The sequence below is a fragment of the Lycium ferocissimum genome, chromosome 7 (assembly GCF_029784015.1).
Source record: "Lycium ferocissimum isolate CSIRO_LF1 chromosome 7, AGI_CSIRO_Lferr_CH_V1, whole genome shotgun sequence".
NCBI lineage: Eukaryota > Viridiplantae > Streptophyta > Magnoliopsida > Solanales > Solanaceae > Lycium > Lycium ferocissimum.
In genome coordinates this window covers 36,137,108-36,160,696 of record NC_081348.1, presented here as the reverse complement: position 1 = coordinate 36,160,696, position 23,589 = coordinate 36,137,108, and the positions used below count along the sequence as shown (strand labels likewise).

Sequence of the window (23,589 nt, the reverse complement as noted above, 5' to 3'; positions counted from 1 at the left end):
AATATTAAAAAATAGATTATTTATATGATCGATCCTGTCTAGTTTGAGAATTAAGCAAAATTCATGAGTTAAGTATGTACCGTCATTTATCAAGGTATATGCGTAAGTAGAGGTGATATTATAAATAACGCATTAAGGACAAACTCACAAGAAACTTTATCAGCCAAAAAAGACTAGATTGCTTATCAAGGCCGGTCCAAGGGGAGGCCAGGCCCCCATTTCCCAATTTTCACTTTATTTATATACATATATATCATTTAGAATTTTATAATTATAAATAAGAAATTTTAGATTATATACATTATTTTAAGGATGTGATAGAGGTTATTCATAAATGACCTTAATTTTATAATAAACATGCAATATATGAAACGAACAATTTGATGACGACTTTGACAATTAAGAATAAATCTTTTACTGCTAAAAAAAGGGGGTCAGCTAAACAGTTGGGAGCCAAATTGTCTTTTTGGGAATAGAGGGACTTGAACCCTCACGAATTTTAAATGTAGTATCTTTTAGAGTTGATTATTTCTTCTAAAGATTGGATTAATTCTTTTTTTTTTTTCACTTCAAAGTAGACGTGAATTATTCCAAATGTATGAAATTAGTTTGACATGTAGTTCAAAATTGAGATTATTAGATTAATATGTGAATTTAGTTTTAATCTTAATCGTCAATATTTAATTTTTATAAAGATATTATCTAAGCTTTAGTGAGTAGAGTTATCGAATATGCTCTTCAATGGAGTAAGCTAATAGGTAATCGAGTGAATGATTAAGATACGTAGACGATGGTCCGCACAATATTATCATTACCAAAAAAAAAAAAAAAAATCGAATAAAAATATACAAACTTTTATAAGATAAATTTAAAATTTCTTATTAAAATTTGATTTTAGGCTACCGATTTGTTAAGCCACCCCTCCTGCTTATATGAATCTTTATACAAGCACCAGTAGTGCTTTACCAGTGGTCTCACCACCAGAACAAACCACTAGTCCCCTCTTTTCACATTTGTTTAGTGCTTCACTTAGCAAAAAAAAAAAAAAAGTGCTTCTCTTAGCATACACATGCATATAGGTTAGTGACAATAAACTCACTCACTCTTAAGTCTTCCTTAAATCATATAGACAACGATTACAAGTTGAATATATACTACTACCATGGCAAATCAAGGACAAAAAAATGAAGGATTTTTCTTGACATGGTAAGATCTGTGGGTGAGGACTTCGAGTTTTAAAGATGGCAGCAAAGCCATTCTTAAAGGTTTAACAGGTTATGCAAGGCCTGATGAACTCTTGGCTATCACGGGCCCTTCTGGCTGTGGCAAATCAACGCTTCTCGACGCAATAGCAGGTATATATTTCACCATTGAGATCATTTTATATACACTACTGATAGCGTAATTTTTTTTTTTACACTATTAGTGTATTTTAACTGTTATAGCAGGCAACCTGCCTTGTTATTCTACTTTTTAGGGATCCGATAGGTGATTTGATAGTCACAAATTCTTTTATATTGTCAGTCTATATAAGTTAAACCCCAGAAATCAACCACACTTCGGGCAAACTTGTATTATTTTGACTAGCTCTTTATGTATATTAATGTTATATCCGGGAGATTAGGATCGAGCTAAAAGCAGAGTGGAGATATTCTAATCAATGGCCGCGAATAGCTCTGTGATTGTGAATTAAACAGGGGAACTAATTGATGTCCTAATATCAGATTATCTCTTAATATTTGTGACACCAATGTATTATCTGTTGGAGATCTTCAAAACAAAAAATGTGCAAGTGAGAAAGAAGATGGACACTGTTCTCCCACGTTGATTTTATATATTCCCGTATTTTGATTCATCTCATATGATGGTGTTTGCTTGAACATATTACTTAATTTATATCAGCGGTAGAAGTAACAATATTTGAGTAACGGATGCAGAGTTAGTTCAATAAAATATTCACATTATACTTGAACATATAAACAAATTCAATTGATCTTGAAGATGTGAAAGTTGTATTGGACAATATTATAGTGTAAGGGTTTCAAATGTTTTAGAACGTTACAAAAGGAAAAGAGCACATATAAATTTGTACAGAGAAAGTACCCCTTTAGGCCACTTTATAAAGGTGAACCTTGTATAATCGTAAGGTGTTTCCTAATATAGTCATGAGGAGGCTTACCTTAAGGTAACCAGTTGTCTTACATTCATATAATTGAATGTTAACAATCATGTTAGTAAATTTGGACAAAATAATGTAGTTACTAAATCAAAATAAACCATATAGTATCAGTTTAAATTTTTGAATGTATTGTCTAGGACAATGCATGGCCTTTGAATGTAGGAGCATGTACATTATAAAAAAAATCCTACTGTGACTCAAGATGAGTATTTTGTACTAACATAAGGTGAATAATTAATGCAATCAGGCCTATGTGACTCAAGAAGATACTCTTCTTGCAACTCTCACAGTAAAAGAACTCGTATACTATTCTGCTGAACTGCAACTCCCGACTTCCATGCCAAAATCAGAGAAAAAAGAAATAGCGGACATGACTATGAAGGAAATGGGATTTCAAGATGCCATGGAAACAAGAATTGGAGGATGCAGCGGAAAAGGAATAAGCGGAGGACAAAAGAGGAGAGTCAGCATATGCTTAGAGATTCTAACGCGCCCAAAGCTTCTCTTCCTCGATGAACCAACAAGCGGACTTGATAGTGCAGCGTCTTATTATGTCATGAAAACAATTGCAAGCCAATGTCAAGGGAGAACTATTATTGCCTCAATTTATCAACCTAGTGCTGAAGTTTTCGGTCTATTTCATTCTCTATGCCCTTTGTCTTCTGGAAGAACTGTGTACTTTGGCCCTGCTAGTACAGCAATTGAAGGAAGCATATAATTTGAATGAGTTTAGCTTATATAAATGTAAAAAAATATACCAGGTCACCTAAAAGATAATTGTCCATAAAAAGTAGAATTAGTAACAGGGAATAAGGAGTTTTACCTGTTCTGACAGGTCAAAGTTACTGACAAGACTATTAGCGTGGATAAGTTAAATCCGCTTTGAATACTAGAAATGACTCGCTTTAAATTTCAGGTATGCTCAAAGTTAATCAGTTTCATTGATAGTAATACCTTATAAATGACTGCAGTTTTTTGCATTGAGTGGTTTTCCTTGCCCGACGATCCAGAATCCATCTGATCATTTTCTCAAAACAATAAACAGTGATTTTGATCAGGTAGAAAGTTTCGATCTTTAAGTGTTAGAATACGTAGAATGTTCCTCAACTGATTTAAATGGAACTTTTGTCTCCAAATAATAGGACATTGAAGAAGGTCCAACCAAGAGGAAATCGACAGAAGAGGTGATTGATATCCTGATAAAGTCATACAAAGCTTCCGATAAGTATAAAAAAGTTCAAACCCGAGTTGCTCAAATGCGCAAACAGGTCCATAATCCGAAACTCTTTTATGATTAATCAAGACATGGTATTTTCCAACCGTCAATTCCCGGAGTTACTTGCCGAGATGCTTCTATGCATTGTTCTCTCTGTTTCATTTTATATGACATTCTTTCCTTTTCAGAATGTTCTATATTTGGAAACTCTTTAATTTTAAACTTACAATCTAAGCATAGAATTGTCATGGTATCTTCCAAACCACTCTGCCGCTGTTGGGTTTATGTTAAGGTGAATGGGAAATTTTTCTGAAAAGATACAACTTAACTGAAAAGTTGCAACTTTTGAGTTGCACCTTTTCACTTAACTCTACCCAATTGCTATATAAATCTGGCCAGTCCATCAGATTTTCCTTACGAAAATTCTGAACTTCTCTCTTCTTTCTTGCACTAAAATAAATTCTCGTGTGATATACTGCCGTCGAGTGGTTCGCCGTCACCGGAGTTTCTTTGTACCGCTACAACGGTGAGTAAATCGTTCTATCCTACGAGGATATATTCCACAACCTCGGGTACATTGAGGGGAATAATTTCCTTAAGGACACACTGTGCATTCAGTGGGCTCGATTTAATTCCTTATATTTTTAACATACTGTTCTTCTAAATTTCAGAATCTGCTTTGTTTAGTTTTCAGTTTCTGGTTAAAATAATTTTTCGAATACAGGTTGATAACAATCTTAAGGAAATTATTTTATATATATTAATCTGTATTCTGCTTTGTTGGAGACGAAACAAGAAATAGAATTATTTATCGGCACAATCGTGACATGTGGCGTGGAAAAATGAAAGACCTTTCTGGACTAGAAAATGGAATAGTTTTTCATGCAAGGATTTGGCTTTCAATTTTTGTCCCTGTCAGCGTTGCTGAGAGATGAGAACTGCTTGCTCATCTAATTGTCAGTTTATATGACAAATTTGCTTGTTTTCTTTGTCTGTGTGCACTCGTCATTATATGGAGTAAATCAAAAGAATTTCTTTTCCTTTGCTTGAAAAGTAGTTTGTTTTCTCTCCATGTAATCTAGCAACGAAGACATCTCAAAGTTAAAAACTCATTCTATGTGTTTAAGTGATCTTTGGCCGTGGTCTAAGAAAGTATTATGTAGTGTGATTGAAATGTACATGTGTATATAATTATTATTTTAAGTGTGTCAATGGAAGACACAAATGAAAGAACGAGAAAAAAAAGAATAAAAGGATGGATAATGTGACAGATGAGGAGCAATGCCTCAAGATTTGATCTTAAGTGAATGTGATGTTCTTCCATTAATATGCTCCAAATGTTTAACTGAATATGAAGAGTTGTCATCAAATGAATTAACCGATGCAACTTTTCGGGCGTAACTCGTTTGTTATGGTTACTGTTGGGAGAGATTGGAATGACATTAAAATTGAGTTATATTTTCTTCACTCCCTTGTCATTTAATTTCCTACCCTTATGATTTATTAAATTCATGTTTTATACATGTTAGTGTAGATATTATTATTTGATGATCTCAAAGTATATTCTATGGCAGATACATTAGTAATACATGGCAAGGCGCTGAAAATTTATCTCAGCAACTGAACTTGAAATTTCATTCATTTAGATCATCAGTTATAATTTTCAGAAAGTATGGAACCCAATGGTGAAAGTGTTTTTCTTTATAATCTACTTAGAAAAGAAAATCACTCTTTTGAGAGAATAATAATAATAATAATAATAATAATAATAATAATACTCTTTTTGGAGACTAAAACCTTTGTGGTTTTCTACTCCACTATTTGGAGATTAAAATCTGTGTGATTTTTTACTCCAAGTTACTACTCGGTTTAAAGAATATAAAAACTTTATCGAGTTAGTAAATTCGGTTTAAAGAATATCAAAACTTTGCTGAAGTTAGTAAATTGTGTTGGTTTGAAGAAATAAAATCTTCGTTGGTTCTCATTGTTTTGAAGAAAAAAAAAGTATTTTTCCAGAAATAAAAGTACTATTTCCTGAGATAAAAAGATATCTTTTTCCAGGAATAAAAAGTTACTTTTTTGGGAAACTAAAATCTTCAGATTTCCTACTCTAGTTTTGAGATGAAAGTTTTCGTAACTTTCTACTCATTTGGTTACTCGATTTGAAGATATAAAAACTTCATTGAGTATATATAAGTTTCTGCATTCGGTTTGAAGATATAAAAACTTCACCGATTTATTAAATCTATTTATGCCGTAAAAGTATTAGGTTTGAAGATATAAAAACTTCACCGTTTTATTCTCTGGTTAAGAGAAAAAAAAATTATGATCGTAAGGATGTTCATTGCATTTTGTGGTACGAATGACTGATAGAGATGAAAATTAATGGAAAATTCTAATTGGAGGTTTAAAGTGTGAACGGACACGTTTTTTTCTATAATTCCTTGTGATTGTCCTTCTGATTACAAAATTCAGTGGCTAAGAATTTATATGAAGAGGATCATATTAATTGCTTAACATTAAATATGTCCATGTTATCTATGTTCATGACAAAGCCATCTTCATCAGTCCCGTTTCCTATTTCCCTAACAGTATTTCTGACTGATAATTTAAGTGTTGATAAAGTGGTTATGATGCAAGGAGCAGGAGCTGGTTTCTTTAGTTCTCCTTTTACTAAGACTAGTACGTACTAATACTGATTCACGGGAACTAAGTCCATACGTGTTTAATGATGATGTTGCACTTTGAAGGAACGATTTAACATAGATGGTAAATGCCTTATAAACAAGTTCTCGTTTGCCTCAGAACTTGTGGAGAGAAGCTATCCTTAAAGTTAGCCGAATACTCAATCGAGTGCCCCATAGTAAAACACAATCTATTCCATATGAAAAGTGGACAGGAAGAAAGCCCCATTTGAAATACTTCAAAGAGTGGGGGTGTTTGGCCAAAGTGAAAGTTCCTAAACTCCAAAGGGTAAAAATAGGACTTTAAACTGTTGATTGTGTTTTGATAGGATATGCCACAAATTGTAAACCATATCAATTTTGGTGTACAAATAAGAGAATATAACATTCATGTTAATACGGTAATTGAATCATATAATGTTGAAACTATTTATCCGTATAAAAAGGAATGTGCGTCGTCTAGTGAAAGATCTAAACGACCTCGGAAAGAAACAAAGGAAAGTACACATAACAAGGAAAATCCAAGGAATAGTAACGTCAAAGGATGACTACATTCTTTGGACTAGATTTTCTGATATTTTTGTTGGAAAATGAGCCTCAAACTTTTTAAAGAAGCTATGACTTCTTCTGAAGCTTAATATTGAAAAGAGGCAGTCAACAATGAAAATTGAATTCATATTGAACAACCATACATGTGAATCGGTTGATCTTCCTCCCAGGGACAAACCTTTGAGTTCCAAATGAAATTTAAAAGGAAAATGAAAGTTGATGGCACTATTGACAAATGCAAGGCAAAATTTGTTGTCAAATGTTATGGACAAAAAGAAGGCCTTGACTATTTTGACACATACTTGCTAGTAACAAGGATTACATCCATACGGGTGTTAGGAGCACTAACAAATGTGTATGGTCTTGAAATCCATCAAACGGATGTTAAGACAGCTTTCTTAAATGGAGATTTGTGGAAGCAATTTACATGGAACAACCTGAGGGTTTTGTGGTTCCTGGTAACGAAAAGAAGGTGTGCAAACTTGTTAAGTCGTTATACGGACTAAAACAAGCACCCCAAACAATGTCATGCTAAATTTGATCAAACAATGTTGGCAAATAGGTTAAGATTAATGAGTGTGATAAATTTATTTACATTAAGAACTCTCTAAATCATATAGTCATTGTTTGTTTATTTATTGATAATGAGTAAAGACATTAATGACATAAATGCTACTAAGCGTATGCTTGTTAGCAATTTTGATATGAAAGACTTAGAGGTTGTCGATTTAATTCCAAGAATTAAAAACCACCGAACTTTTTAAAGTCTAGCATTGTCTCAGTCTCATTATGTTAAAATGGTACTTGAAACATTCAAGTATTAAACGCCGATTAATGCAAATCTTGCTATTGCAAAGAATATTGGTGACAACAAGTCTCAATTGGAATATATGCTTGGGTATTAAAGAAGCAAACTTGAGTGTTACAATGAAATCTGAATTATTGACTGTGCAGCTGTTGAATAGAAGTGGAATGGTTGGAAAAAAAAAATTGTTAAAAGTTGTGGCCACAACTGTTGCCAACTGTCCACATATATTGTTATAATGATGCTACATCAAGTGTAGCTAATAATTAGATATGTAAACTCAAGATGCATGAGTCTTCGACATACTTAAAATTTATATTGCATTACAATAAATATATTGATGCAAATTGGATCACCGAATGAACTGAATCTAAATCCACAAATGAATATGTTTTCACCAATAGTGAAGGAGCAGTGTCTTGGAAATCATCCAAATAGACATGTATCGCCCGCTCTACAATGGAGTCTGAGTTTATCGGTCTAGACAAGGTCGGTGAAGAAGTTGAATGGCTCCAGAATTTCTTGGAGTATATTCTTTTTGGCCCAAACCGTTGGCACATATATATATATATATATATATATATATATATATATATATATATATATATATACATTGTAATAGCCAAGTAATAAGGAGGGCGAGAGGAGCAAGTATGTATAATGGTATCTAGTCACATACGATGAAGACATAATACCGTTAGACAACTACTTTCTAGCGGAGTTATCACTATTGCCTATGTAAGGTCTAGAGATAACGTCCGGATCCGCTTACAAAAGGCTTAACTAGAAAGGTAGTTGAAAGATCAACAAAGGGAATGGGATTATGGCCTAGAACAAGTCAACACGGCGGTAACTCTACCTAGTAGACTGGAGATCCCAAGAGCTAGGTTCAAGGAGAAAACAAAGTTATGAATGACGGTTCAACATTGTCAAATAACTCAACCCATTTTCGTGGTCAGGCAATGTTCAGAAACAAGGATAAGACCTTAAGGCTTTTTAACGAGTTAATAAAGCTAAAGCTTTTTAATGGTTTCTAAGTTTGGCATATGACCAAATAGTGTATCTACGAGATGACACGTTTAGGAATCACCTATGTGAGTGTGAAGTGTAAGCCGCTTCAAGGAGTATGTTAGGTAAAGGCCCATGCTCTACGCACTTATGAAACCAGGCGGTGTTCATGGCTGAAACGAACACAACCGTGAGAACCATAGATGGTTAAGGGTCAATTGTGTGACTTATGTTGTCTAGGTATACAACAAAGCTCGACGGTTCAAAGATATCATATCTACCGATTGACCGAGTATATCCGATATAAGTTCACTACGGAAAGTTCAGAGGGAAACCTACTTATCCAGATGCAATTAATCTTTACTTGTAAATCACACACTTGTCCGTGCATTCCTTATAGACATTCCCCATTCATGCGGGGGATTGTTGGGTTTATGTTAAGGTGAATGGGAAATTTTTCTGAAAAGATACAACTTAACTGAAAAGTTGCAACTTTTGAGTTGCACCTTTTCACTTAACTCTACCCAATTGTTATATAAATCTGGCCAGTCCATCAGATTTTCCTTACGAAAATTCTGAACTTCTCTCTTCTTTCTTGCACTAAAATAAATTCTCGTGTGATATACTGCCGTCGAGTGGTTCGCCGTCACCGGAGTTTGCTGTACCGCTACAATGGTGAGTAAATCGTTCTATCCTGGGAGGATATATTCCACAACCTCGGGTACATTGAGGGGAATAATTTCCTTAAGGACACACTGTGCATTCAAAGGGCTCGATTTAATTCCTTATATTTTAACATACTATTCTTCTAAATTTCAGAATCTGCTTTGTTTAGTTTTCAGTTTCTGGTTAAAATAATTTTTCAAATACAGGTTGATAACAGCCACTGCTTACTCAACGACATTCAAACTCATGTACAGGAAGGTGAAGTACAGGAAAAAAGAACCCATGCCAGCTTCACAACTCAAAGCCTTGTTTTGACAAGAAGGTCATTTGTGAACATGTTCCGTGATCTTGGATGCTACTGGCTACGTTTAGCTGTTTATGTTGTAATAGCTGTCGGTCTTGGCACTATCTACTTTGATATTGGCGTTTCTAAAGCTTCAGTTCAGGTAATAACAGAGAGAGACACATAACATTTCCTCTTGACTTCTACCATGATATTTTAAACTGCCCAATTATGTACTCTTTATTGCATGGTGTATATAGGCAAGAGGTTCCATGCTTATGTTTGTGGCTACATTCATCACTTTTATGGCCATTGGTGGATTCTCCTCTTTTGTGGAAGACTTCAAGGTAGATCACATATTTCACATTAAGTGCTTTCATTTTTCCTTTATCTCATTCTAATAAGAGGTTTCCTAAACATGAAAAAAAAAACACAGGTATTTCAAAGAGAGAAACTAAATGGTCATTATGGCTCTGGTTCATTTGTCATTGCCAATACACTTTCTGCTCTGCCGTACTTGCTAGTGGTATGTTTTATTCCAGGAGTTATCTCGTATTTTCTCACCGGGCTACAAAATGGATTTGAGCATTTCATCTTCTTTGTGCTAGTCCTCTTCACTTGGATGGTGTTAGTTGAGAGCCTGATGATGATTGTAGCAACCATTGTGCCTAATTTCCTCATGGGATTAACAACTGGGGCAGGAATACAAGGAATTATGATGCTAAGTGGCGAATTCTTTGGATTTTCAAGTGATTTGCCTAAGGTATTCAGGAAGTACCCTTTACAAGGTATTCTGGAAGTATCCTTTACACTATGTCGCGTTTCATAAGTATGCTTATGAGCAGAGGCGGATTTAGGATTTAAATTTTAGGGGTTCAGCATTTTAAATTTTTATTACTAAACCATTATATTTCTAAAGCTATGGGTTCATATTTACTATTTATGTAACTTTAGTAAATTTTTACACATAAATTTATACCCCGCATCGAAAGTTTGGGGTTCAAGTTGTAGAGCTCCATCCGCCTCTGCTTATGAGGCACTGTTCAAGAATGAGTTTGAAGGACTCAAAATTTATGGCGAGCACAAGGATAAAATTCATTTGATCAGAGGGGAAGATATTCGGAGAAATACATTTAAAATGGATATGGATTACTCAAAGTGGGTGGATCTTGCCATTTTACTGGGGATCATAATTTTATACAGGTTGTTGTTCTTGCTGTTTGTCAAGGCTGGTGTAAAGGTTAAGCCAACTATAAGAGCATTCATGTCTACCTCGACTAAACAAATTAATTCGGCAGAAACACCTTTGCATGAATTTGCTACCTAAATTACACTGATAGAGTAAAATATATTTACAATGTCAGTGAATATAAGTTAAATCTTTTTCATGTTATAGTCTATTTCCTATAGTTGCTTTCTTTGTATCCAAAGCTCATGCGCATAAAGTGTAAGAATAGTTTGCTAATTTCACCATGTCATAAGTCAAGTGAGAACCTTTTAAATTGATCTCCTGTTGAAATTTATCTACTTTGAATAGTTTTGGACTCCTGGGAAGAGTAGTAGTACATGAAATGCATATTTTTAAATTGCTTGCAAAGACTTAGTCGACGATGTTTAATTGGAGATTTGCTATATATGTGAGCCTTGCAAAACATAGTCAGTTCCAAACCCGGATAAATTGAAAGTGCAGAAAGCTTGTGATCAATCCACAACCAGCATAAAAGTCAAATTATGCTGAATCCTCTACTTATATAATGAAAACAAGATGATCCAATATATATATATATATATATATTAAACGGAAAAGGGCCAAAATTACCCCTGAACTTTGGGAAATAGTTCATCCATACCCTTCGTTATACTTTAAGGCTAATAATATCCTTAACGTTATCTACTGGGGTCAATTATATATCTGCTTATGTCTAACAGTACAGCGTGGCATCATCATTACAAAATTATTTTCCCCTCAAATAATTTTTTATCCACTAAAATAACCCAACCCGACCCGATATATTTTTTTTTTCCAACCAAGGGCTAATGGGTTGGGTCCGTATCACTTTGGCTGGAAAAAAAAATTCGGGTCGGGTTGGGTTATTTTAGTGGATAAAAAATTATTTGAGGGAAAAATAATTTTGAAGGGCTGGGATGATGCCACGTGGCAGCTGTTAGACATAAGGGTATAATTGACCCCATAGTATAACGGTAAGGGTATAATTGGCCCTAAAGTATAACGAAGGGTATGGATGAACTATTTCCCAAAGTTCAAGGGTAATTTTGGCCCTTTTCCGTATATTAAATTCATCAGTCAGTACGTACAGTCATTTATCAAATGTTCTATTCAGACCCGTAACAGTGTGAGTTGATATCAACATATACATGTAAGACAAACTCAACAAACTCTATCAAGAAAATCAGAACCTATATGGAAAAAGACTAGACTACATATATGAGTCATTATATAAGCTCCAGTAGTGCTTTACAAGTAGTCTCGCTTGAAAAAGAAATAGACATTGGGCCTAAATTAACCCAAGAAGTTAGCTCAAGTGGTGAGGATTGTCCAAGACCATATGAAGAGACCAATTAACCCACCCCGAGTGGATGTAGGACTCACCGCTACTTCTAGAGCATAAAGCACTAGTTTAGTTCCCTCTTTTTTCTCATTTGTTTAGTGCTTCTCTTAGCATATACATAGTAGAGCCTCATGTTAGTGAGAATAAACTAAAGTACTCTTAGAACTTCCTCAAATCATATTTTGATCATCAAGAAACCAAGATTACAGAGTTGAATACTACTACCATGCCAATCAAAATGTGTACATACAGACACACAAACAATAGGCTGTGACATTGGTTTAAAATAATACAAAATAAATATATATATCAGGACAAGAAGCAAAATCTTAAATAAAAATCACCATGATGATGGACCCAAATTCACTTGCAAGATAAATTGCGACAATAAATTAATACCACCAAGATAAATTCATGCCTACATATCTCTGGGAAATCACGATGAAAATAGATCGACACCACTTACATAAATCATGACTACATCACTAAGAAAAATCTAAATTCCAGATCTCGAATCTAAACTAGATTGAGTTGTCACATTGAATAATTGAATTTCTATATAATAATCCAAAGCTTATCAAAAAGGGAAAAGAATCATTGAATTTCTACAGTACTGACTTGACAGTTGAATCATTGGTTGGGAACTAAATGGTTACTTCACCGCAAGAGCAGTTAATGTGGGTTTGTTGTAAGTAGTATTAATGGACAGGCCCATCTTTAGTTGGGACTCGATAGTGTTTTTCACAATAGCCCATAACATAATTGAATACATTTTGAGAAAGATCCATGAAAGAAGCAAGTTCCGACAAAGTTTTACTAACCATAGTTATTAAAAAGCATTTATTTCTCCATGTGATTTCTAAATAAATCTGGTTTATCAGGTATGGGTTCTTCTTTTATTTAATTTAATTCCCAAATGTGGAAAAATTAGAAAAGCAAACAATGGCAAAACAAGAAACATAAATAAAATAACTAGTGTTTTAAAAAATTACCAAATATTTCCTTGCTTCACGCATTCTTTAGTTAATATAGACAATTGTACTTGTGATAATTAAGTTGATGTTTTATGTTGTGCTAAGTTTTAATAATTTAAATTTCAATATTCGCTAATTAATATTGTTGTTTGGTGAAATGATAATTACTATCTCAATATAGTTTCAAGCTCACTGGGTTGAAATTTTGAATCGACCATGTGATAGTTTTTTAGACTAGTGGCACTAAGATGGCGAGGAACTGCCTAAGCTGCCGGCCACAGGGGTTCCTAGCTCTTGGTCGGCTTCTCCCTTGATCTTGGTTAGACTCCTCTAAGGGGTAAACCTGAGTTGCAGGGGTTCTAGGATGAAATCTACTTTGTTACCTGATAACATGGGCATAAGATTGATGCCAACTCTCGCTCTCAAAGATAAAACTTTAGTTAGCGCAATCCTCTCTGCATACTGAGAGGGGTCAACATTCCTGTCTCGGTCCTCATCCATTTTTCTTTTTCTCGAAGACAACGAGTCTTCATTATCTTACTACCTGATAGAAATAGATCTCGCTCCTTTACTACAACAAAATTTAGCAAAAGTTACAAAGGAGGGACTTTCGCTTAACCTCCTTATGTGTGGGCATGTTAATTTCCTTCACATAGCCATTGTTAGAAGATGGTTTAGATTGCGGGTTGTTTTGTGGACTTGACTTGCAAATAAAGAGAATTCAGCACGTACATTCTATATAGATCCAGTGACGAACATATAGTGCATAAGTTACGAATTCATCTAAACTCAATAACTTCGGCTTATACCGTAAAAATGTGTTTAACAATCACAAAATAAGTAAAAATAACAGATTTTGAATCTAGTAAATCATAATTGTGGTACAATTCCGAATTTGAACCCACAATATTCTAATTCTGAGTCTGCTTCTATATAGAGTACGTAACTTTGTTTGCTAACAGCACATATGACACTTCTATGTAGTGTACAAGACTGTTTTTGCCAACTTTACCACATACCTAGCCATGGAGTATAAGAATCATTTAAAAACAGTGGCTTCGACCATCCTAACTGTGTGCTTAAACACCTACCTAGTTATTGCTAAAACTATTATAAAAAAAAAAAAAAAGCGACTTCCATACTGGATTCTTGAATGTGCTTATAAATTGCTAGAGATATCGAAGCAGCAGCATTTATCTCTAGCTGTAAGTGCATGGTCCCTCACTTCTCGTTTCTCATTAATTAAAGAACAAAATAATTCAAATCAACAAGCTAACTTGACAAGAAGGAGAAAGAAGAAAAATGGGATTAGGATAGGAGCAAGACATTCATTAATAGCTGAAACTGCCAGAGTACAAAGAGAAACATAAATGAGTTCCCTTGAACTGTTTGTAATTGGAATATTTTTTTTGAGATATGTCTCATTAATGGCATAGCTACCCGTCAGAGGACAACGAAGTGTTTCACACTACAACATCCTTAAATACCCATACCTTTTGTAAGAAAAAGAAATAAACCACCTTTCCGTTTTGGTATTATTCCCCACAATTTTTCAGGGCATGGCTTCTGTAAACTTGGCAATGCTGTTACACGAAGTAGAATTGAATAATGCTGTGAAGGGCCAAATGGGATCAAAATCTAGAGGCGTTTCCTTGACTTGGAATGACTTATGGGTCACTGTTTCCACCAGAAAGAGTGCCAGCAAATCCATACTTCAGGGTCTCACTGGCTATGCTCGACCTAGTGAGCTTCTGGCTGTCATGGGCCCTTCTGGCTGTGGCAAATCTACACTTTTAGACGCATTAGCTGGTAAATATACTATTAGTACATCTCTTAGAAATGATGCATAATCTGATGTTCATGCACTAGTTGTTTTTTGAAATATGACTCACCTGATGGCCACTTCTCAGGGCGACTGGACTTCAGCACGAGGCAAAGCGGGGAGATTCTGATCAATGGTCACAAACAGAAACTTTCTTATGGAACATCTGTAAGAAATTAAAATATTCAGCTAAATACCGCATGGCCCGCATCACTACTCATTTTGTTTTCCCTGTTTTAGCAATAACATCTCTTTTACTTCTCCATTTGGAGAGTACTATATTTTTATTAGCATGCATGGTAATGTTCTTTATCCTATAAAATAGGCATACGTGACTCAAGATGAAACTCTATTAGCAACACTAACTGTTAAAGAAGCTGTTTACTACTCTGCACAACTCCAACTGCCAAATTCCATGACAAAATCAGAGAAAAGACAAATAGCGGAGCAGACTATAAAGGAGATGGGGTTGCAAGATGCAATGAACACAAGAATTGGAGGATTTGGTAATAAAGGAATTAGCGGAGGAGAAAAAAGGAGACTTAGTGTTTGCATGGAGATTCTAACGCGGCCAAAACTTCTCTTCCTCGATGAACCAACCAGCGGCCTTGACAGTGCTGCATCTTATTATGTGATGAGCGGAATTTCACGCCAAAGAGAAGGAAGAACCATTATTGCATCTATTCATCAGCCAAGTGCTGAAGTTTTCAACCTCTTCCACAATTTATGCCTTTTGTCTTCAGGAAGAACCGTATATTTTGGACCTGCTAGTGCAGCAATTGAGGTAAGCGTATGAATTATTAGACTATTAACTTGCCAAGTAATGGACATATAATACAAGTGATATATGCACTGATTTGATTAGTTTCTATGTTTTTAATATCTTTTTTATTATGATAGTTTTTTGCAAGAAATGGTTTCCCTTGCCCACGTCTTCAGAATCCATCAGATCATTTCCTTAAAACAATAAACAAGGACTTTGATGAGGTAAATGTTCTTTCCTTTTTCTACGAGAAACCAAAGTTAGACCTTTATTGAATATCTTGCTTTCTATTAAAAGGATATTGAACAAGGCTCAGCAGGAGGAAAACCTACAGAAGAAGTGATAGACCTTCTCATAAATTCATATAAATCATCCGAGAGATATCATGAAGTTCAGAACCAGGTTGCAGAAATATGTCATCAGGTAAGAGAGAGCCCACAAAATGGGAAGGAGGGAGGAGGGTTGCGTGGAAGGTGATGAGAAGAATCTTTCTAATTGCATCCATTAAATATTTTCAGGGTGGTGAAATGTTGGAAAAAAGAAGTCATGCCAACTTCACTACGCAAAGCCTTGTTCTGACGCGGAGGTCATGTGTGAACATGTCTCGTGATCCTGGCTACTACTGGATGAGATTCACTGTTTATGTCGGCATTGCTTTAAGTCTTGGCTCCATCTACTATAATGTTGGCTCAAACTATCGTGCAATCGAGGTATAGACAGTACAGATAAGGAAACATAAAAAAAATAAAAAAAAATAAAAAAATCAAACTTACATAATTCTCTAAGTATTTCAGTTCTTGATGCACACACAATTTATGGATCAATAGTACGGTCTTGAATATTGATTTTGCAGGAAAGAGGTCTAATGGTTGCTTTCGTAGTTTCATTTATGACATTTATGACAGTTGGTGGATTCCCTTCATTTGTGGAGGACATGAAGGTATCTTTTTCTCATCCAAAATAATTAACGAATTATATGATTTATCTAGCACTATGAGTAACTAATTTAACTGCTTCGAGAAAATACTGCAGGTATTTCAACGAGAAAATTTGAATGGGCACTATGGATGTTTTGCTTTTGTCATAGGCAACACACTTTCTTCTATGCCGTACGTGCTACTAGTATCATTGGTTCCAGGTGCCATTGCCTATTTCCTTGCTGGATTTCAAAATGGATTTGGGCACTTTATCTACTTTGCTTTGGTCCTCTTCACCAGTATGATGATAGTCGAGAGCCTTATGATGAACGTTGCAGCTATTGTGCCTAACTTCCTCATGGGCATTGTAACCGGGGCAGGAATACAAGGACTACAGATACTAAGTGGTGGTTTTTTTCAATTACCTAGTGAGTTGCCTAAAGCAATTTGGAAATACCCACTGTACTACATGTCCTTCCACAAGTATGCTTACCAAGGTATGTTTAAGAATGAATTTGAAGGACTAAAGTTTACAGATGATATGTTCGGAAACAATCATATAATGAGTGGAGAAGACGTCTTGAGAGTTAGATGGCAAGCAGAAATGGGACATTCAAAGTGGGTAGACCTGGTCATTCTGGTAGGTACATTAATTTTGTATCGTCTGGTATTCTTCCTTATTATCAAGACAAAAGAAAAGGTTGTGCATGCAAGAAAGGCATCCACATCAATTCTGTCAAATCGAAGTACACAAATCATGGCTAAGTCGTTACCTCCCTCACCTCTCCATGGACTCACTTTACCTCAAGACATTCCCACCAACAATAGATGAATTAGTAGTTAGTTCTTCACGATTTAACACTATGTTTGGCTTGTTGTTTCACATTGTATTGTATCATTTTGTACTGTATTGTTTTTTACTACATTGCTTATGGGTATAATGTTTCAAAAGACTATAGTGTTTGATGATGTGGTTTAATACTCCTTTTGTCCAATTTATGTGACTTTCTTTCCTTTAGTTTGTCCGAAAAAAGAAGGCATGTTTCTGTACTTCAAAACAACATACTTTTAAACTTCTCGTTTTACTCTAATGAGATGATTTATAGCCACATAAATTTTCAACGCTTGTTTTAGAATGCAAGTTTCAAAAATATTTCTTTCTTAAACTTCATGTCTAGTCAAATACTGCACATAAATTGAGATGGAGGGAGCAGCATTTTTTTTTTTTTTTTTAGTCTGACTTTATCATATTGTCATATAACTTATAAGTTTACTACAATACTCGTAAATATTGGATCAGCCAACACGGTTTTTTTTTTTTTTTTTTTTAATAACCATGAGGTCTCAAGTTCAATTCACAGCGATCCAAAAACACTAGTGATTTCTTTTCATTTTGGTGGGAATACCAGGTATCAAGTGGAATTAGTCAAGATGCGCACAAGTTGGCCTGGACACCACGTTTTTAAAATAAAAATGTTTATTAACACCATAACATAAGCCAAAAAAACGAATAACTAGTAAACAAGGTGCATATGCAACTAAAGAGCTCACATGTTGCATTATCAGTATATTATTTTGATTATCCTGATCACCTACTTATAATAAAATTAAGTAAGAATTACCAACAATTGATTAAATAATATATACAAAATAATATATACACATTTATAAGAAACTTAAAAACTAAGTAACGTTAATTTAATAAATTAATCAGTGATTTCCTTAAATGTTTTATTATCAAATAAAAGTTAATTAGATATTCTATTTATAAAAAGATGAGAAAGCAATAAAATCTTGCAACCATGGCTGGGGAGTAGTTATAAATGAGCAATCTATTTGATTTGGGCAACAGCCCAAAAACTAATAAGCAAGAGCCCAAAGACTATATTCTATCAATTCAGAGCAATTTTAATAAATCATTCAGAGATGAATATGATAATTACACCAATTTAGATAGCTAGAGGGGGGGGTAAGCCAAAACCTAATTAAAGAGGTATTAGAGAAAACGTGCCTGATTATAGGACCAAGCAAATTCAGATTGGCCAACCCTAGACCAATGCTTTAATCTCGAAGAATGGAATTGCATGACCAAATTCAGAAAAGAAGTGCATAAGAGGATAATGGGAATACGGATTTAAGGGGAAAGAAACGGAAATACCGGCGTAGATGCGTAAATAAAGGAAAGGACAAATACATAGATGAAAAAAGCTTTAAGAGCCTGTTTGGAAAGCCACCTGATAATTGGAATTGGTGTAATTACATCGATCTGTTTGTTTGTTATAATGTAATTACAGTATAATTATAAGCGTGCTGTTTGGTTGCATAAGTGTAATTACACAGTTAGTTTAATTTAAAAATAAAATTTAATTATAAAAAATTTAAAATTAATATTTAAAAAATATGTGCCTTTATAAATGATATTAAATTAGTTATTTAATAATACATTGTTTCTTGAAAATATATTAATTAATAATCATATATTTGTAACTAATATTGTAAAAAATAATTGATATATAATTTCAAATTAATAATATTTTAATTTTAATTGATTATAAAAATTAAAAGCATACCTTTTTTGTGAGAACATCATGGGATTGGATGTTTGATAAAAAAAGAATATTTATAAATATAATGTCATAACACTATTCAAATGTTTGACAATAATTCTATCAACGGTAAGTGAAAAATAAAGAACATGCAATGTGAAATAACAAGTCAATGGTACTAAACCAAATATTTTTAAAAATAAAAAATATAACCTAAATTCAAAATCCGAAAGAATATTTTTAACATACTACTCTTATGTCAAATTCTAACGTTACATAAGTAAATTTCAACGTAACATAAGTAAATACTCCTATAATTCAAAGGAAAGGGAAAATATAAGTCAATAACCTCATTCACAATGAAATTCTACTTTAATAACGTCACTTTTTATATGTCAAGTTTGCTAATGACTCGTTCTTTCTAATGTTAAGAGATGTAGTTTCAAAAATTAGAATATTAATATGGTTATGCTAAATGAATAAAATTAAAAATTAAAAAAATACGAGCAATTACATGGAACCACAAGAAGTACAGGTTGGGAATGAAAAGAAAGGAAATGAAATATAAATTCTATAAAAAGAAAAATATATTTTAAAAAATACAAATGATTAAAAAGTAAAATAAAAAAAGAAATTAAATAATAGAAATAAAAAATAAATTAGAAAAGAAAATAAATTAAAATAAAATAAAAAATAAATTAAATAATAGAAATAAAAAATAAATTTAAAAAGATAACAAAATAAAAAGAAATAAACTAAAAAGTAACACTGTAATTACAGAGTGTAATTACACCCAATTCTCAGCCCCCACTCCTGAGAATTGGAGAGTGTAATTACACCCTCTCAATTACACTCAATTCCCATCTAACTGTGTAATTACCTCACAAACAAACAGGCCAAAATCACAGTAAATTACACCCAATTTCAATTACCTGGGTGGCTTTCTAAACAAGCCCTAAATTGGCCACCGTTACACATGGAAGGAAAAAAAAATAGGTCAATTTGCATGATTGTCCCTTAGTCGGGGGTGGTCTTTAATTTTTATCCCTCAAATTGTTGGTATTTAATTTTTGCCATTAACTTAAAAATTCATCGGTTTTGGATTCAAATGCCTGCTCAATCAATAATTTTTTTAAAAAAAAAAAAGTTGTAAGACATAGTTTGGATTCACAAGGCACAGTTTGTCTCAAGGTAGCAACTCTACTCTTAAGGCAGAGTTTGCATGAAACTCTATCGTATAAAGTAGGTAGAGATTCCTGCAAACTCTGGCTTGCAAATCCAACCTCTCCCTTGCGATTTTATTCAAAAATTTTGACTGAACTGGGGTTCGAACTCGGAACCTCAGTGTATTTTCAATCACTTTTTTAAGTGAAGAGGCAAAAATTAAAGACCTATAATTTGAGGGACAAAAATTAAAACCATTGCCTTTGAAGGCCAATCTGCGCAAAAAAATCAAAAAAAAAAATATAGTAATTGCTTTTTTTAGCAAAAAAATATTACAAAGATGTACTTCCTCTGTCCCAATTTATGTGCCACTTTTCGCTTCTCGAGATTCAAACTGCATGAATTTTGACCAACATTAGATGCATTTTTTCACCAAATTGATATATGAAAAGTTGCAACTTATAGTACTTTTCATTAGGGGTGTACATGAACTGGGTTGATTCGGGTTTTCTACATACCAAACCAAACCAATTATGTCGGGTTTTTAAATCTACAAATCAAACCAAACCAATAAAAGTCAAAAGTTTTTTAACTTTTGATTTTCTCGGGTTTTTTCCGGTAAAGTCTTCACACAGAAGATATAACTTGTGCTTCAAATATTTCTTTAGTCCTAGTATGATACAACTATTTAATTTAGGTGTTTCTAAAAAAATAACACAAAATATGAGATTAGTGATGACATTGTACTAAAATATTCAACAAAAAAAGATAATGAATCGCCAAGCTATAATGAAAATGATCACAATCTAAAGGTACTAAATCATGCTAAAATAAGCGTAGTTAATAAGTATTAATTACATGACTGAATATTATTAAAGAAAAGTTAAATTAAATTATGTATTTCACGGTCTAAACTAATGTGAAACTAAGAATAGATATTAAATACAATTGTTACTCCTAGTGTTAACATTGAATTTCTTCTTTTAGCGCTAGTATTGATTTGGGCTTTATTTGAGTCACTAATATCTATGAGCTATAAAACTTATTGGGCCATTCAAAATTTTATGTCCAAGCTTGAAATAATATGTGAAAAGACAAAAACTATGAAAACATTTGAGAAATATATAATAAATTACATTACAAATAAATGTTTTTTACGTATAAAATGTTTCTAAAAATTGTATACATGTAATGTCGGGTTGGTTTGCTTCGGTTTGACTTTTTTTAGTTAAAACCAAACCAAACCAGCTATGGTCGGATTTTTTTTCCCAACACCAAACCAAATCAAAACAAACCACTAGTCAGGTTTTTTTCTCAGTTTGACTTATATTAGACGTTTGTCGGTTTTCTTTATAGTTTTCAAATATATAAATTTTAATCTTAAAATATTAAGTTAATCTAATCCAATTTAACTCCAAAGTTTGATCAAATTGATTCTCAAAAAATGAAAAGTGTCACATAAATTGGGATGGAGGGAGTAATTATTATCTTAAAAAAATGAATCTTTCGTAATTTTGCTTGGCACGGAATGACCAATTGATTACATTGTTGAAAGGTAGGAGAACGTCATACTACTTAATTTCTTTTTCAGATTAATTTGTTATAAAACCGTGAATAATACCTCCAAGGGAAATTGGTTAAAAACCAGTTCTTCTTTTTTGACTTGATAAAATAATTATCATTTAGTGCGTTAAAAAGAGTTAGTAGAGAGATTGGACTAGCGTACACAACAAATGGATCAAAATGCTAAAGTCGTGGATGTGCTCTTCTCTAGTACGCAAGATATACGCAAAAATATCACATCCACTATAAACACGTGAAAAGAATTGTTGAGCCCAGTAATAATAATAAGGCAGTTGCATGATTTAATCGTTACTTACTATAGGCATTATAACATGCAGTCAATGATCCAACTTAAACATTCATTCAACAAAACAATCATGTCACCAGTAGTTAATTGCAAAAAACAACCACCTACTGAAGTACTAATTGCTCTGTTAGAGAAATACCGTCCAATCCTAACCAAAGATGCAACTTTCCAGGAGTCCGGAACCAAAATGACTTAATAATCCAAGTAAATCAAAATACCCTCAAAAAAAAATTTGACACAAAATTACCTTTAGCGCAGTATTTTACTGCGCTAAAGCACTTAACCGTGACGGAGCCGTTAAGTGCCTTAGCGCAGTAAATCAAACTTTCTCTCATCTATAGCGCAATATTTTACTGCGCTATAGGACTCCCTTTTCCCAAAACAGCCTCTTATTATATTTTCACACTTTTTTACGTAGTTTAGCTGTATATTAATCATGCTTTGAGACTCCAGAACTTCAATATTTTATGTAGAATCCTACTTATATTTGTACAATTAATAAGGTAGGCTCAATACATCAAGGATACGCAAAAGTTTGCATTGTCGTTTTAGTGATTGAAAAGTGCTCGAAGTCCTTTTTTGTTTGAAGACTTGTAGTCATTAGCTTTACGTTATTTATGTTTTAGGGTTTCGTGTTATTTTTAAATTAATGCTTAACTCTATTTCGAATGTGTCACGTTTTTTTTATTATCAATTTAGGATGTGACACTACAAACAATAATAAAGGGTAAAATAATATTTACAAATATAAATAGAGACGCTTTAAATATTTAATATTTACTTAAACTGCACAAGATTATCGTATGTACTAGTGGGTCCCACATGTAGTATGCCAGAGACTATCCCTAGGCCTAAGGCTCATACCATCCCCACCGCTAGGGGTGTACATGGACCGGGTTGGTTCAGATTTTTTAAACACCAAACCAAATCAATTGGTTCGGGTTTTTTAATTTATACACCAAACCAAACCGGGTTTTCTCGGATTTTTCAACCTCGGGTTTTCTCGGATTTTTCGGGTTTTTTGCCCGGAATAGTCTTGACGCAAAACATATAACTTTTACTTCAAATATTTCTTCAGTCCTAGTAAGATACAACTATATAATTAAGATGTTTCTTAAGAAAATAACACAAAATGTGAGAAGAGTGATGACATTGTATTAAAATATTCAACAAAAGCTAATAAAATCGGTTAAAATAAATATTGCTAATTAACAAGTCATAAAGAAAATGACCATAATCTAAAAATACTAAGTCATGCTAAAATAAGTACAGCTAATAAGTATTAATTATATGACAAAGGAAAAAAATTAAGTTATATATTTTCACTCTCTTAATCAATTATGCAAAACTAAAGAATAGATATCCAACATTATTGTCATTCCTAGTGGTAAATTGAATTTCTTTTGTTAGATTAAATAAGTGTAGCGCTTTAGTTTTTGACTTTATTTGAGTTACTAACATCCATAAGATATAAAACTTATTGACATTCAAAATTATGAGTTCAAGCTTGAATAATATGATAATAGATAAAAAAAAAAACTACGAAAAAATTTAAGAAATATTTATAAATTAC

The 23,589-nt window shown here is 33.3% G+C and overlaps 1 protein-coding gene, 1 long non-coding RNA gene and 1 pseudogene across 2 annotated transcripts; 2 read left to right on the top strand and 1 right to left on the bottom strand.

The window, feature by feature from the left end:
- Positions 1–1,162: 1,162 nt before the first annotated feature.
- On the top strand, positions 1,163–10,836 carry LOC132062168 (ABC transporter G family member 1-like; annotated as a pseudogene).
- A 3,406-nt stretch (positions 10,837–14,242) lies between these two features.
- LOC132064699 (uncharacterized) lies at positions 14,243–14,967 on the bottom strand. Its single transcript, XR_009416606.1, has 2 exons — positions 14,827–14,967; positions 14,243–14,740 (listed from the first exon to the last, which is right to left on the bottom strand). It is a non-coding gene; the product is annotated as an uncharacterized LOC132064699 (long non-coding RNA).
- LOC132064698 (ABC transporter G family member 1-like) lies at positions 14,868–17,303 on the top strand. Its single transcript, XM_059457784.1, has 7 exons — positions 14,868–14,924; positions 15,082–15,540; positions 15,657–15,743; positions 15,817–15,942; positions 16,038–16,229; positions 16,373–16,459; positions 16,552–17,303. The coding sequence occupies exons 2-7, from the start codon at positions 15,172–15,174 to the stop codon at positions 17,266–17,268; spliced, it is 1,578 nt and encodes a 525-aa protein (XP_059313767.1). The 5' UTR covers positions 14,868–14,924; positions 15,082–15,171; the 3' UTR covers positions 17,269–17,303.
- The last annotated feature ends 6,286 nt before the right edge of the window (positions 17,304–23,589 follow it).

What these genes read in the sequence shown, in the direction of transcription:
- LOC132064698 (XM_059457784.1), top strand. Translation starts at nt 15,172, where the DNA reads ATGACAAAATCAGAGAAAAGACAAATAGCGGAGCAGACTATAAAGGAG. An exon ending in CTGCTAGTGCAGCAATTGAG is followed by an intron (nt 15,541 to 15,656) that starts GTAAGCGTATGA and finishes TTATTATGATAG; the next exon opens with TTTTTTGCAAGAAATGGTTT. An exon ending in TAAACAAGGACTTTGATGAG is followed by an intron (nt 15,744 to 15,816) that starts GTAAATGTTCTT and finishes TTCTATTAAAAG; the next exon opens with GATATTGAACAAGGCTCAGC.